Here is a 14333-nt window from a genome sequence, read left to right as displayed (position 1 = left end):
TGGAATTATTATTACAAATTAATGGAATTTTCTTTGGTGTTTAGTTTTGTGCAAAAGCCATGGAATATGTAATTAGCAGGGGGCCGTCAAGTGAACTGAAGGCAGTTTAAGCCCAGAAAGACCAATAAAGGAGCCTCGGTTCGGAATAAAGAGCCCAGGGGCCGTTTGGTGTTAGGGAACACCGAAAACTGTGTACTCAAGAGAGGGCGGTTGGAAAACAAATATTTGCTTTTACCCTGTAATTGAACTTTTTAAAGGAGGCTGTCCGAACGAACCCAGTTTTACTCGTTAAAGCAACGTTTCAGTTACCAAAGATAGCTTAGGGCATCTTGGATAAGAGTATCAAATAATAAGGAAGTTCTTATTAAATATGATAATATAATTAGATTCAGAAATACCTTTTCCATATAATTAAACATTGTAATAAATAGGTGGTTCTATTTTCTTAACTAAAATAACTTCTGTTGCGTTAACCAGGATATGATAGTACTCAAATTGCTTGACAGAGAACAACCCATCCCTTTTATTAAATATTAATCAAATTGACGTAATCAAAGGTTTCGTGTTTCGTAAAATGGCGTTTTCTGACAACTATTGCCGCCCTTTCGTAATCCCTGAATACCCGTACAATAACTCGATTATTAATAGCATTCCCTTTGCCTTTGTCTGCTTAATGGCTTGTCATAATCGTAATCAAGTGGCCGCTCCGTTGTCTTGACTATAATTAGCCTCCTTGGGCTCCATTTTATTTAGATTATTGCACACCATTTGACTTTAACGCACGAAAGGACACTCGGCCCAGTCATTGGCCCCATTGACAAGCCATTAATGGCGATAATGCTCGAGTGTCGGTGAATCGATGGCGACAATGCCAACATTGCGTATGCGCAACGCCAACTTTGGGCCGCACGCACGCGACGCATTATTCATAAAGCGATAAAAGTGGAGGGCGCATAAAGAGCCAGCGGAAAACTTTCGACAATAAACCGGGGGATTGTAGTGGATGGCCGGGAAACCAGGTTTTGGCCAAAAATATGAAGCAATCAAACAGACAATAAATGAAGCAAAGGAGTCGCGTCGTCAAGCCAAAAGAAATGCAATCAAAGCAAAAAGTAATCTCGGCGATAAGTGCGAAAACGTGTCAAATGTCCTGGCCAAGGGGCGGAACAGGATGCTCCTGCGAGGGGGCGTGGCTGCAGCTGACGTGGAGCAGCTTGCCCGCATCACGGGAGTCAATAAAGCGTAACAATATTTGCTGTGTGCTGAAAACAGTTGACAAAATGGCGACGACAGTCGGAGCAGCAATATGAAAGTATTGTAAATGCAAAAAGTTCAGGGGGAACTTCACCTGGCACAGGAAGGGTGGACCGTCAGTGCTGCGATATGGTCCTTTTTGGGGGGAAAATAGAGTTTAACCTTATTGTGATAGTAGTTTTCAGGCCAAGTGAAATAGTCAAACAAAAAAGGATGGTAGAAAATTAAATTTGTGTGTTAAAGCCTCTGTAAAAAAGGCTTAAAATATTATATTGTGCTTTTATTTATGAAAACAATTTGATTAATTTTTTCTATCCATTGTTAACCTGTTTTTTAAGCCTAGTGCCGACAGCACTGGTGAAACAGGTGCTTCTGTTGTGTTTGCCCGATGTTTGTTTTCGTGTTTGAGTTTTTGGCGCTGCCTGCGGCACAGTTTGCATTCTCCGAAAATGTTGCCAGCTGTCAGCTAAAAAGTTGGGGATTGGGGAGTTTGAGTTTGGCTCAGAACTTTTTTTGGCCGGGCCAACGCACATTTTTGACGCATTAGCACACGGGCGCTCTCAACTCGTTACAAGCCTCAAATATGCCATTTCCCCACCCATATACACACTCCAGAATCGACTCGAATTTCCATAATGTCTGCCATGAAAATGCGATCGATTTTCGTGTATTCGAGGGGGTGCGCCTGTGTGTGTAAAGTGATGTGATGTGTGTGCCAAACAACAGGGAAAAAGACATAATGCTGCGGGCGTGTGTGTGAATGTTCCTATGAATATCTACAAAAAAAGAAATGGCCAAAAAAGTCAGGTCATTGGTTGAGTGTGTGGGCGACTAATGGCCCGAAGTAACCAAAAAATAAGCTGAACGCGTATCAAAGCCGTATATAAATACTTTTGCACAGATACTGCGAATGTGAGGGTACAAATGCGCTTTTAATGGCAAAGGATTCGCAAATGCCTGCAATCAAATGAGTGTCCTTAGCAGGATGCTCGACAAAACGCTGGCTGATTGCTTTTCCACCGCCCCCAGATGGAAATTCCAGTCGAGCGCAATGAAGATTGATGGGTTTTCGGTATTTGTCAGCAAAAGAATCTCTCCTTGAACTCAACTCCTTCTCCTCTGCGAGGCTAATAAGTCACAAAAATATTTGGAAAACGGCACGTGTTCCCCCTTAAAGTGTACAAATTTACATTTAATATGACAAGTCGTCGTTGACGTGCTCGGAAATCTTTTCTAGCCATATATCAAAACCCTTGGCTGGTCCCTGTTTGGGCGCCATGTGCTTAAATCTCACATCACCTGTCCCTGCTCGGGCGCAATGTGAAGGGAATATGATTTCACGCTGCTAAAAGCACTCGACACTTAACTAAATTAGTGATATCACTCCGCACGCATTAAATCGGGGGAAAATTCAGAAAAGGACGAGGCTTCGGAACCCATTAGCGCGAATTGGCGACTGACCAGCAGCTGCGGCTCGAATGAGAGCTCAAACCAAATAACCATATGACCATATAGTGTGCAGAGTTGACTGGCATATTGACACACTCGCACAAAGGGCAAATCCAATTCCAGCAGAAGCCAAGCAGCTCAAACCTCGATTCTCGCCCGTGGCCGCATTGTGGTCGTCGCTGTAAAGCATTTTATAGGCAAATCGATTTTTGTCTAAAGTGCCACAAACACGCACATCGGCAGCAGGATAACAATACCGGGGGCTTTGGCAACAACAGCAGATGAAAAGCTGAGGCAGGGAAAATAACAATAACGTTGTTGCGAGTGTATTAGTTGAACAACTGACACTCTGACCACGCCAAGGAAAAGCTATAATAGTCGATTTTCCCATCGAAATAATGTACTAAGAGTTGCATTGACAGAAAGTCCTTCGGTTTTGTATAGATAATCAAGGGATTATTATATATAATCTGGGGAAATATATATATTTCTGATGAATTAAACAGATATGCGAGGGTACTTATAAATTACTTTTAAAGCTACCTAAAAATATGCAACAACATATTTTGAATTCAGAAGTATAAAGACGTTCGATTTTTCACTGCGTACTTTTAAGCAGCTTTTTAATCCCTGGTTTTTTTTAAGATTCCTGTTTATTTAAGATTGCAGAGAACTCGGTTAATGTGAAGCCTTAGCTATCAGCTCGGATTCATCTTTGCTTTAAACTGGAAGTCTGCTCCTTTTCCCCGCTCCCTCCATCAGGCATCTTGTTTAGGCAAATTAATGAGACCCATTTGCAGATTGATGTGCTGCAATTATGCTGCGAGACCAAGTAGCATAAAGCACTTAACGCACTGATTCTGATTAAGTGGGCGAAAGCACGAGCAGCAAGGCTGCAGAAAAGGAGGCGACTTTAAGGTCCTGGAAAACGGGCTTTAAAAGCAATCAGCGAGGGGCTAAGAGACCAAGAGAGCTAGACCAACCCACTGACAACTATCTATCAATGCGGTCAGCTGGGTGTCAATCAAGGCAAATGCCAATGCCAATGCCACGGGGCGGGGAAAACCAGACAATCCCCTCCCCAGGGTCCCATTTCCCTCCTTTGTGGCCTCGGATTTTCTTTTCTTTTTTCCTCGCTTTAATGATCGCTTTGACAATGCCTTCAAGTGCGAGGACGGCGACAAACGATGTGGCCCATCTGAGGAATGGGGATTGAAGACTGGGGTCTGAGGACTGAGGACTGAGGACTGTGGCCCCGGGCTGAGGCCACAGGACATGGGACACAAGACACAAGGCGTAGGACCCAAGTCGTGGGACTCGAGACCCCGTCTTTGTCTTGGCGCCTCAAGTGCTGGATAATGACTTTGATTCTCGCTGCAGCGATTGCCCAAGGCACTGCGACAACGTCTGCGACTACGACTGTGGCTGCCAACTAATGCAATGTAATTAAAGCCCGTCAATGCCGACCCCATTGGCAGGCATTTAAATTGAAGGGTCGACAGTGCACCAAGAAAAACTGAAGAAAAAAAACAAATAAAAAAAGTATTTTAAATTAAAATATTTAGTTTATAAAGCATACAATAACATTTTAAATAATATGCAAAAAATTTCATATAAATCTATACGTTTCTAAACACGTTTGTGGTTCTGTAAAATGTGAAATATTTTTACTAGTACTAATTGATTTAAATGTGTTATAAATCACCCCAATATTTATTTAATATTTGCAGAACTGTCATTAATTAATGGGAATTTAACTAATTATGCATGAACGTGGTATAACTATGCAAAACTTTATTAGATTACATATTTATTAGTTGGCTGGCTGTCTAACTTTACACAATAGTCTGCCAAAACAATTAGTTTACAGAAATTTGTGTGGGCTTAAACGACTGTTATTTATTGGAAAGGGCTAATTGGAAATGTTGGGCGATACAATTTTAAAAGTAACAACCTATAAAATTCCTCATTTTGCCATCCATTTTTATTTGGAATCTCCAGATTCCTTTACACAAATTAATGTATTGATAATGCTAAGCTTTACCCTGACTTCTGACTTTAAAGTTCGAACTTTTAACAGTGTGCTGCCAGCGTTGCCATTGTTACCTTTTCCTTTCGAGCAGACCCTTCTAATGAGAAAAGTTGGCAATGTTTCCCTTTTTCTTCGCCATAATTAAAGGGTTGTCTGGGCCAGGCAGCCGACACCCGATGCGACTCGCCCCCTGGCTGGCTCAATTCATTAGCAATCTGTAAACGTGGCCAATACAAATTGCAAGTGACTTGCGGTTTAGCAATCCGAAATCATAAATCACGGCCAATTAGTGGGAGACTACTCCTTTGGTCTGTGACTCAGGCTCACAGGCCCAGGGAAACTCACACACACAGGCGCAGTCATGTAGCAATATCAATAACTTAATTAAGATAAATGCGATTCGTATAAACCGTATAGCCCGTAGTCACAATACTAACGCTCCCATAAACAAACTCACCCACCCTCGCACAGAAGGCTCGTGGGCGTTTCTGGGCGTTGATTTCCGCTAACTCAGAGCACTGGGAAGAAATGTGTAGAGTCCTTATGTAAAAATGTGTTTGGGGAGTCCCAGAAAAATCCATAAGCCGATTTTGAAGTAACCATATAACCTCTTCCACTTTGAGTAAAAAAATTCATAGAAATAAAAAACTTATTTTAAAATAACCCATCCTATATAAAAATATAGAACAGAAGAAACGTAATACATAGAAAAATAGTTTATAATTATATAATGATATATATTTATAAAACATCATAAGTAATTTATTTCATCCGAAGTAGATAAATATCTTTCTGAGGTATTCAAAAATCATTTATTTTTAGAAGTGCCCATTTTGGCTGCACTTGTATGTTTGACCCCATGGATCTGTGAGCCTGGGAAATCCGTGTACGCATTAATGCGACGCGTGTCCTGCTTGTTTATGCGCCGCCAACAACAAACAGCCCCAATTAATTTATGTATATCTCACTACAGTTGTGTGGGCGGGCCACGCCCATCCAGTGAATGTCCGATGTCCGATGTGAAAAATGGATAATTAGTTAATTGCGGTACGTGGCAGACAAATGTGGGGGATTTATGTATTTTAGTTATTAATTAAGTGCGTGGCTGTTAATCTGTTTGTGCCACGCACACACACAGAACCTTGAAATAAATCGCAGGATATTTGGGTAATTCGAGAATATATTGAAGAGTCGTTTGGTTTAATATGGCAGTACCCCGTTTTATTGTCCTTGGCTAATGAGTTTGCGAAACTTGGCTTGTTGGCTTGACACTTGAACGCTACTTACTTGATCTTCTCCCATATTTCCTCGCCAAAATGCTTCAGCACCAGCAGCTCCAGGGCGTAGTTAACGAAGCCATACTGCGATTTAAGAGAAAACAGTAACCGATTAGTATTTATGTTTATGGCCGCTCTTCAAATAGACATCAATATCTTCAGTCTAGTGTCTGTATCTGGGCGAAACGATCCAGTTCGGAATCTTGCGAATCGTAAAAATCGGAGCTCTTTGAATTTAATTGCATTCCCAGATGGGACACATGCTTTGATTCAAGTCGATAAATTTGAAATATGCGAAATCAATAGCGATTGCGCATTGTCATTTCGTTTTAAATGTATCCGAAAAGCAATCAATTTGATTTGTTGTGCGAAATCAAGTCCCCCAATGGAAAATGGAAAAAGGAAGGGAGCCAGCAGACATACCTCTGCTATCCAGATACGCAGCACAATCAATCGCTTCCGCCGGAAGTAATACTAAACAAGCAAAATACTTGAAATATATTTACATACATTACGCATACGTCTAGTTGGCCACACATGGGGTTCAGTCTGTGCTTCTGTGTTTTTGTTTGTGTCTGCTGTTGCTTTTAGATTTTTTTGGCTCCCTGGGCTTTTTCTGCCTTTCTGCTCGGTTGTCTGATGAAGATGTATCTAACCGATATTTGATGTTTATTGCCTTTGTTGGGAACATTGAAATGTTGTGGCAGCGCAGGAGAACGAAGTCTCAAATGCCACCCAGAGATATGAATAAAGTGGAATGGGAAGCAGGGTTGCTTGAAATGCTGCGAAAATCGCAATCATTAGATCAACATTTCCCTGTATTTGTCAATTTGAAGACTTTCTTTAGCAGGTGTGTGTTTTGAATTGAAAAATCTGATTGGGATCTTTAAAGCCTCGGAAGTAATAAAATGTATTCTAGGGATTTGATTGCTCTAATAAAGGTGACTGAAAGTATGCAGTAAAAATACTTTGTTGCATACTTTTAGACACCTTTATAAATATGTATATTCCTTTTCATTTTTGTTTTCCCTAACTAATTACATTTTAAATTAGCTACAACTTACCATTTTAGTGCTTTTTTCGTTTTGTGTTTTCTCTTAATTGAAACGCTTTGCAGGCGTATTTAATTCACTTTCACAACGAATGTGTTCAAACGCATATCACAACTGAAATCGGACACCAGAATTCAATATTGATATTGCAATTTATTTCATTTCGCGATTTGTCCGTCCGCCGGGCGATTGCAACTGCTCCTGTGGGAGTGCGACAATGAAAATGTAATAAATTATATTTGTTTACCCAACTGATATGGCTGCTATGATAAACGCAAAAAGTGTAATGAAAATTACAACGTAAACATTGCGGTCTGCACAATTATGAGCGGCGCATGTGGCAAGTGCGAAAAATATGAGCAGCGTTGGAGTGTTATTATTACACCGCTGCCATTTATGAATATTTTATGCGACACCAAATCGGTTTTGCCTTGCCCTACCCTCCAGTTTTCCAGGCCAAAAATTTAAACGCCTACTTTAATCAAATATTTAAATGAGCGGAGAAAGAAAAGTCGACCCAAGTGGCCCCGAGCATTTCCCAAACTTGGCAGCAACAATTTCTAGGGCCATTTCTGCTGCCGCGTTGTTACATCTGCATTTTGTGTGAAGTATATGTGCTGTTTGTTGCATGCCACATGCAACACGTGCGGGAGCCAAAGGCTGAACACACCGATACCCCAATAGAAAAGTACACCAACAACCAGAAAACCCGCAGCTCAGCCATCAACTGGGTCACAATTTAGGCGAGGAAAATGGGGGCTTGGAATTCGCTTGGGCGAGTCCTTAGATGCCCTGGAAAATGGGTTAGTTCTCCCCAAGAAAAAAAGGGTGAAGCCTTTAAACTCTGCTAAAATTATTTAGTATCAGGTATTATATTATTAGTTGGATAAGTCTGCTTAAAAAAAAAATAAAAAAGTATATAAAAAAAATATGTATACAAAGTCAAAAGGTATGCTTGAAAACCATGTATGCCCCATTTCGGAACATTGATGAGATGCAAAATAAATTGTGGCATTCTTTTAGACAAATTTTAGAATGATTTTAAAGCGAATGTGATTTACAAATCTAATGAAATTTACAGGGTAACAGTGCTTAGCGTTGCAGAAACAAGGCTACAAAGGCTGCATACTGGTTAATTACACAAAAGTCAGGCAAAAACAGGTAACACACACACAATTCTGGCCAAGAACGAGTGCGATGGAAGCTCGAAATTTATGCGTCACGACGAGTGCAGGGCAATTAAGGCATTTCGAACGTAGAGGTTTTCACGGCGTTCCAAGGGAGTTTGGGAGTTACCTAGGCATGGGAATCGCCTTGGGGCAGGATTGGCATAAACGAGTGGAGCACAAAATGGCAGCCCTGGCCGGAAAAGTTACCTCCAATTGAAAAGAGGGAAACTTGGCCTGCGAAGCAATGATAAGTTGTTTCACGGGGAAAAGCACAGTGAGTTCGTCGAGCCGTAAGGGATTTCCACCTGCCAGCCGGCAGTGCTTTAAATACTTTAAACAACCCAGCCAGCGAGCAGAGAAAAATATCGATTTTCGTCCATCTTGGCAGACAGTTTTGTAGCCCATTAGGAGCCTTGTTATAAGATATATCAACGAGTACTCTCTGTGTGTACAATGTACAATCCTGCTGTTTATTTAGCCATACGTATGTCATTGTTTGACTTTTTCCACCCCCAGTGTTTGCTTGTTGAGATTACCCAAATAGGGAATATTAATCAGGAGAGCGCTCCACCGGCAATACCTATTTGCGAATGACCTCGGGGCCCTGACATCCTTCCAATTGAGCGAATTTTAATTACGTGCAACATTTGGCATTTTGATAACGGTACGGCACTGTCAACAGAAGGTCCTTGTGCTATTTTCGTTTTATTTTCCGACGAGGGACAAGAGTGTAAATAAGTCTCGATTCCGAGGGCTTTGCAATTTGTTTGGCCAGGCTTAGAGAAGAGGGGCCAAAGTTTCTTCGATGGGGCCATTTGTCAACTGCTATTTGGCGATGACGGGCACGCTATTTGATAATTGCGACAAAATGACGCCGATGCGAAAGTAAAAACAAAACGATATTTACTCGGCCCAGTTGAAAAGCCCTTTCTTCCTTCCCCCTCCCCGGAGGCCCGTCGTTCTGCCTGTCAATTTAGCGCTAAACTGACAATAACTGAGTTAATGATGAGCCTGCCATTAGGCCAGGCACAAAATGAGGCGCAGTGCACACAACATGGCCACAGGACGGCCGCAGGATGTGGATGCCGTGTCCTCCACAAAAGTTGAGTTTGTACAGAGAAAAAATAATATTCCAAAATAATGAACTGGTTCTTTTAAATCAGGAATGTTCTTCAGATGGTAGCACAAGTAGGAGGATTGGGTTTTTTGTTAAGATATTTTATAAAATTAATGTTAAAGCATGAGATATTCAATGGAATATATATATAAATATTTTTAAAGAAATCAGAGGAGTCTATTAGAATGCTACAAAAAGAACGTAGTTTTAAGGAATTAGTCCCACGAGCATTAAAAATAAAATATATTTTGCTGCCTACTTTTAGACACATTTAAAAAACTGGAGTAAATTTTTAGATGTTAATCACTTTCACCGCCGTTTTCGTGCAGTGCATCTTTTGGGTAAAGGGAACTGTGCGGAAAATGTGGCAAAAAAGCAATTGTACATTCAACTCTGTGTCCGCCTGGGCATTTATCAAATATAATGGACATTCACTATCGTCCGACCAACTAAAACAACTGTCAGCAAATTGCCGTGGGCACGCAAAGCTAAATGTCTAATAAACTTTGACATATTGAGGCAAATATTTCTATTTGGCAACTTTGCCAGAACGAGAATCGCAGGACCTCATAAATTAAGGACAATGATAGCGTGAAATATCTGGCTGGGAACCGAAATAAATTAGAGCGCACAGAAGTATGCTTTAATATCCGGGGCCAAGTGGAATGCCGTTGTGTGAGTGTTTGGGTGGCAAATACGAGCATGGTTCACAAGAAACAAAAAACATGTGTGCCTGTGTGGGTGGAGAATTTACATTTGTTTGAGCCGCGCGATTCTTTTTTATTGGGCGATTCCCCTGGCTTTTGTTTGTTCGCAACTTGTGATTTATCTGTGTGTTTGTTACTTTTCTTTCAGCTCCTTTCTCCGGGACTCGCTTTCACTCTCGCAATAACTTTCCACTTTCACTGGCCGTATTTCGTGTGATGATGATAAGGAACGCGAAACGCGCGCGCGACTTTTCCCAAGGAGTTTTCCCAGTCCGCCAGGATTTTTCGCCGTTCGCTGTCCGCCGGAGTGAACAATTCGCCTGAATCAGCCGTCGACGACTGAGCGCTTCCTGCCGAAGGAGCGCCGTATTAAAGGCGGCTAGCAGGACACTTGTCCGCTTTTCCTTTGTCGGCTGCCAATTGCCTGGCCCACTCAGCTGTTTGTTGTTGCTGGTCGTCGGAAAAGCGGGCGCTCGGAAAAGCTCCTGGCCGCGGAAAGCTCGCTCTCGAGCTCTGTCTCACTCTAGGGTTTTCCGCCACCTGCCCACAGATGGCGTCTGCCTGGTTTTCAATGATAGTATATGTGGTATAGTATAGAATTTATTTTTAATAGTTGTATAATTATTGTGCATAATATTTAAGTAAATAAAAAAGAATATTTGATCCCCCAAGATAAGAAGATTTATTCAAAAGCCTACACAAAATTATTTCTAATATAATCTCTAGTAATTATGATAATATAAATATTGTCTTCTAACAGCGATAAAGAGAACTAGCAAGGTTTTCTAATTAAGTAGCATCAACCATTGCAAGGTTTTAATATATTTAGAAATCACTTAACACCCCAGTTGGTATTTGGCTTTTTGTAGTTTTGATTTGCTAGATGAGGCTCAAATCACCCGCTCAATTTTCTCCTGCAATTGTTTACTTTGCATTCGCCACCCAGCGTCACCCACACCAAGCGACTTCCGTTTCCGGCGTTATTTATTGCCGGCTTTCTTTGCTTTCCTGCTGATTTTTGTCAAACTCCCCATCCTCCCCATCAATGGCTTACGCGTAATTTACCTACGACAATAGATTTTCGGGCAGCTCCAGTCAAGCAGATGAACATTTCAGCGCTCCAGAGGCAGCAAATAAATTAGAGACACTTGCAGTGCAGGCGGCAAACAGAAGTCCTCGTACAGTACAGTAATTGAAATTGAATGGGTGGGCGGCTAATGGGGTGGGGGTGGGCGCGGGTGGCTGGGTGGGTGAGGGGGTGGCAAGGTCGGCCAATGGGGCGCACTGGGGCGTGGCTAAACAAGCACCTGTTAGCGACAAAACACCACGGCAACACCAGACCACTCAGAAACCCGCAACACAGGCAGTTTGAAGAGTGCATCAATCGGATATTCATGTGCGGCTAAGCGCTGCATAAATTAATTACTCTCCGCAAACATAATTAAACGCATTGTCCAAGTTTTAATTGTGGTGGCTTTGGCGCTATTTTATTCGCTCCTCAGCTTCCACAAAACGCACAAAGGTCGAAATGGCATCCGGCAACAAAAACAGAGGCATCTGCCCTGCTGACAGGACATGGCTGCCGGGGACATTGAAGGAGGAGCAGAAGTTGGCAGGACGCAGGGGCGGGCAATTTAGCCAGTTCAGTAGCCAGGTATCGTAGTAACTGCCTGCCTGCAGACTGTCAGATTCATTGTCAGTCCGCCGGGGGCTATGGCTCTGCACAAGTGCAAAAACTCTGCCGGAATACCCCTTTACCTCTTCGTTAGCTTTCTAACTGGGAAATCACACGGCAGGACTAACCAAGGACACCGAACCGTTAAATACCCTATGCCACTTCTAAATCGGGATACAGTTCACATTCTGCAGCCCATTGAAAATTAAGGAAATCGAACATGAAAGTGGGTGAAAGTGTTGACCCTCGAATAAAGGATATATTTAAATGTAGATTACTAGATAATTGAACCACAAACTCATAGAGGTATGCCACTTTAAGATCGGTGTCCAATTACCCAAGTTATGGAACTTAGAAGTGCGATTTTGGGCTCCCATTCTGAACTCCAATGGAATTACGGAAAAATCGAACATGAAAATGAGTTAAAATTTTGACCCTCGTATAAAGGAAATATTTGAATGTAGATTACTAGAAAATTCATCCACAAACTCATAGAGGTATGCCACTTTAAGATCGGTGTCCAATTACCCAAGTTATGGAACTTAGAAGTGCGATTTTGGGCTCCCATTCTGAACTCCAATGGAATTACGGAAAAATCAAACATGAAAATGAGTTAAAATTTTGACCCTCGTATAAAGGATATATTTCAATGTAGATTACTAGATAATTCAACCACAAACTCATAGAGGTATGCCACTTTAAAATCGGTATCCAATTACCCAAGTAATGGAATTTAGAAGTGCGATTTTGGGACCCCATTCTGAACTCCAATGGAATTACGAAAAAATTGAACATGAAAATGGGCTAAAATTTTGACCCTCGTATAAAGGGTATATTTGAATGTAGATTAATAGAGAATTCAACCACAAGCTCATAGAGGTATACCACTTTAAAATCGGGGTACAATTACCAAAGTTATGGAATTTAGAAGTGCGATTTTGGGACCCCATTCTGAACTCCAATGGAATTACGAAAAAATCGAACATGAAAATGGGCTAAAATTTTGGCAGTCGTATAATGGAAATATTTGAATGGAGATCAATAGAGAATTCGATCACAAACTCATAGAGGTATGCCACTTTAAAATCGGGGTACAATTACCCAAGTTATGGAATTTAGAAGTGAGATTTTGGGTTCCCAATTTGAACTCCAATGGAATTACGAAAAAATCGAACATGAAAATGGGTTAAAATTTTGACCGTCGTATAATGAAAATATTTGAATGTATATTATTAGACAATTTAACCACAATTTCATAGAGGTATGCCACTTTAAGATAAGTGTCCGATTACCCAAGTTATGGAACTTGGAAGTGCGATTTTGGGTTCCCATTCTGAACTCCAATGGAATTACGGAAAAATCGAACATGAAAATGGGCTAAAATTTTGACCCTCGTATAAAGGGTATAATTGAATGTAGATTAATAGAGAATTCAACCACAAACTCATAGAGGTATGCCACTTTAAAATCGGGGTACAATTACCCAAGTTATGGAATTTAGAAGAGCGATTTTGGGACCCCATTCTGAACTCCAATGGAATTACGGAAAAATCTAACATGAAAATGGGTTAAAATTTTGACCCTCGTATACAGTATATATTTGAATGTTGATTAATAGAGAACTCGACCACAAATTCATGGAGGTATGCCACGTTAAAATCGGGGTCCAATTACCCAAGTTATGAAAGTATGAAGTGCGATTTTGGGCTCCCATTCTGAACTCCATGAAATTACGAAAAAATCGAACAAAAGGGTCAAAATTTTGACCATCGTATAAAAGAAATATTTGAATGTAGATTATTAGAGAACTCGGCCACAAACTCATAGAGGTATGCCACGTTAAAATCGGTGTCCAATTACCCAAGTTATGGAACTTAGAAGTGCGATTTTGGGTTCACATTCTGAACTCCAATGGAATTACGGAAAAATTGAACATTAAAATGGGTCAAAATTTTGACCCTCGTATGAAAGAAATATTTGAATGTAGATTATTAGAGAATTCAACCACAAACTCATAGAGGTATGCCACTTTAAAATAGGGGTCCAATTACCCAAGTTATGAAAGTTAGAAGTGCGATTTTGGGGTCCCATTCTGAACTCCAAAGAAATTACGAATTGGGTCTCCTTTCTGCAAAAACGAATATATGATTTAAAGTAATTCCCTTTCTTTGGAGTTATATTTTTCTAATACCAGTTCCATACAGTTACAAAATCAAACAACCCTTTGCAAATGCATAAGGCCACTGAAGAATGGAAGACGCCTGTTCTGGGCACTTGAGGTCGTTACAAGTCATCGTTTTGATCCGGTTTCAGATGGGTGGGCGGTGGTTGGAGAAGGAGTTGCGGATAGCCGCGAAATAAAAGAAGCCAACTCATCGAGAGGTCCTGCCAACATTGTGCCAGGGAAATGGAGCGTGTTCGCTGCAGAAGGAAAATAGCGACTGCCCCTGGACTCTAATCAAGTTGGCTTGCCAGAAGATGACTATCTGGTTGGCATTTAATTAAGAGGCTTGGGCGAAGAAGGGGTTAGCAAACTTTTCGGGCAGCATCTCAATTGCTGCACATACCGCCTAAGAGTCTCACGAAAATATTCCATTCTGT

At 41.2% G+C, this 14333-nt stretch overlaps 1 protein-coding gene across 4 annotated transcripts in view; it reads right to left on the bottom strand.

The window, feature by feature from the left end:
- Gycbeta100B (guanylate cyclase soluble subunit beta-1-like) overlaps nucleotides 1–10408 on the bottom strand; it is a 50709-nt gene extending 40301 nt beyond the window's left edge. The window contains exons 1-3 of one of the 4 annotated variants that reach the window (XM_065865198.2): nucleotides 10105–10408; nucleotides 7077–7265; nucleotides 6023–6096 (exon numbers count right to left, since the gene is read on the bottom strand). In XM_065865198.2, the coding sequence (XP_065721270.2) occupies nucleotides 6023–6096; nucleotides 7077–7079 (77 nt within the window). In that variant the 5' untranslated portion in view covers nucleotides 7080–7265; nucleotides 10105–10408. The remainder of the gene's footprint in view (nucleotides 1–6022; nucleotides 6097–7076; nucleotides 7266–10104) is intronic. The other 3 variants (XM_065865200.2, XM_065865199.2, XM_065865201.2) reach the window with 3 other exon arrangements.
- Between the last annotated feature and the right edge of the window lie 3925 nt (nucleotides 10409–14333).

The sequence above is a fragment of the Drosophila suzukii genome, chromosome 3 (assembly GCF_043229965.1).
Source record: "Drosophila suzukii chromosome 3, CBGP_Dsuzu_IsoJpt1.0, whole genome shotgun sequence".
NCBI lineage: Eukaryota > Metazoa > Arthropoda > Insecta > Diptera > Drosophilidae > Drosophila > Drosophila suzukii.
The sequence above is the reverse complement of the archived record's forward strand: the minus strand, read 5'-3'. Positions and strand labels throughout refer to the sequence as shown.